The 1,532-nt window shown below is 64.2% G+C and overlaps 1 protein-coding gene across 1 annotated transcript in view; it reads left to right on the top strand.

The window, feature by feature from the left end:
- Positions 1-1,532, top strand: part of DNER (delta/notch-like EGF repeat containing) — a 158,518-nt gene that overhangs the window by 4,588 nt on the left and 152,398 nt on the right. The window contains exon 3 of the mRNA XM_012725210.1: positions 977-1,143. Coding sequence (XP_012580664.1) covers positions 977-1,143 — 167 coding nt within the window. The remainder of the gene's footprint in view (positions 1-976; positions 1,144-1,532) is intronic.

Here is a 1,532-nt window from a genome sequence, read left to right on the forward strand (position 1 = left end):
TTCACCAGAGACAGAGTGGGGAGCAGAACAGGCAGATCCACGAAGTACACTGCTGAGGGGAGCAGCAGGCGGGCCAGGAGAGGTCTGCCGCGCCATGTGGTCACCTCCGGGGCAGGCGAGGATCGAACTCATGCGGAAGCGGCTTTAGCTTCTCAGTGCTGTGCTTTAACCCGCTGCGCCACCAGGGAGGGCCTCCACCTGCTTGTTTTTAAAGAGAAAATGGCTGGATTTTAAATTAGGGGGCTTTTGTGTGTAATTGTGCATATGAATTTACCCAATGGCCCATTCAAATGCCAACATCTCAACGAACCCAGCAATCTCCAAGACCCTCTTAGGCCCCAGAGCTGCACAGAAAGAGCCGCCAGGCAGTGCTGAGTGGGCAGGAGAGCGCAGTGAGTCTGGGCGCCTGGCTGCGGCCCACTCTCCCTTTATTCACGAACCCCGCACTTTTGAAGCCCATAAGAGCAGTCTGCTGCACCTGGGGCTCGGTGTGGCCCGCCTGGCTCTTCTGGAAGCTTCCATTCCCCGCGGCACAGAGGAAGGCTGGCAGCAGGGAGGTCTCTGGGAGGAGGCGCATGTTGCTAAGCCCTAAGGAGGCTGTGTCCCAGGGGAGACGGCAGAGCCCGGGAGAGGGGCATGGACTGGCTGGGGAACAGACGCCCCTTTTCCCGGAGCGTCAGGGTGCAAGGACAGGTTCAGGCTAAGAGGAGAAGGAGGCAGCTGTTGGTGGCTTTTGTCCGGGGCTCACCCAGCTCTCCTCAGTCAGCCAGGTGGTCTCCCAGAGCTCTTAGTGGTTGTGAACAAGTGGGGGGCAGACCTCTCAGCCAGAGGGGTGACGCGGCGGGGTGGCGAGCGGCTCCCCGTGATGCGCTCGCAGGCGCTGTCCCTGGCGGTGGACGGCGCCGGGTGCGCACGTCCGGCTGGCTGGGCTGCCCCTCCGCGGGGGGCTTTCTGCTGACGAGGTTCCTGTTTTCAGAATCCGGCAGGACGCCGCCGCCTCGCTCATCCTGCTGTGGAAGGTGACGGCCGCGGGCTTCCAGCAGTGCTCCCTCATCGACGGCCGGAGCGTGACCCTCCTGCAGGCCCCCGGGGGGCTGGTGCTCCTGGAGGAGATGCTGGTCTTGGGGCACAACCACTTCATCGGTGAGCCTGGGCCTTGAGCACCGGGTTTGGGGGGCCGCGGGTGGGCGCTCTGTCCGGGGGACTGGACGGAGCCGTCAGCAGAGCGCTGTGCCTGGTGAGGTTTTCTCAGGATCGGACCGGCTCCCCAGGAGCCGAGCACAGGCAGCGTGGGCCCGGCCCGAGGCTGCCCCCGCCCTGGGCAGGCGGCCCGAGCTGCGCTGTGGCACGGAATGTTCTGAATTTGGGTGGTGTTTGCTTCTGACTCTCGAGTCCACTTCTCCAGAGGAGCGAGGAAGCCACAGGCGCAGAATGTTGGCCTCCCGGACCCTGTGCGCACTCAGTACAGGCCTCCCCGGGCCCTGCCAGGCTCCTCAGCCAGAGATTCCGCAAGTTGGGCCTCCTTGGGGGCC

The sequence above is a fragment of the Condylura cristata genome, unplaced genomic scaffold (genome assembly GCF_000260355.1).
Source record: "Condylura cristata isolate star-nosed mole 26May11 unplaced genomic scaffold, ConCri1.0 scaffold00002, whole genome shotgun sequence".
NCBI classification, from domain to species: Eukaryota; Metazoa; Chordata; class Mammalia; order Eulipotyphla; family Talpidae; genus Condylura; species Condylura cristata.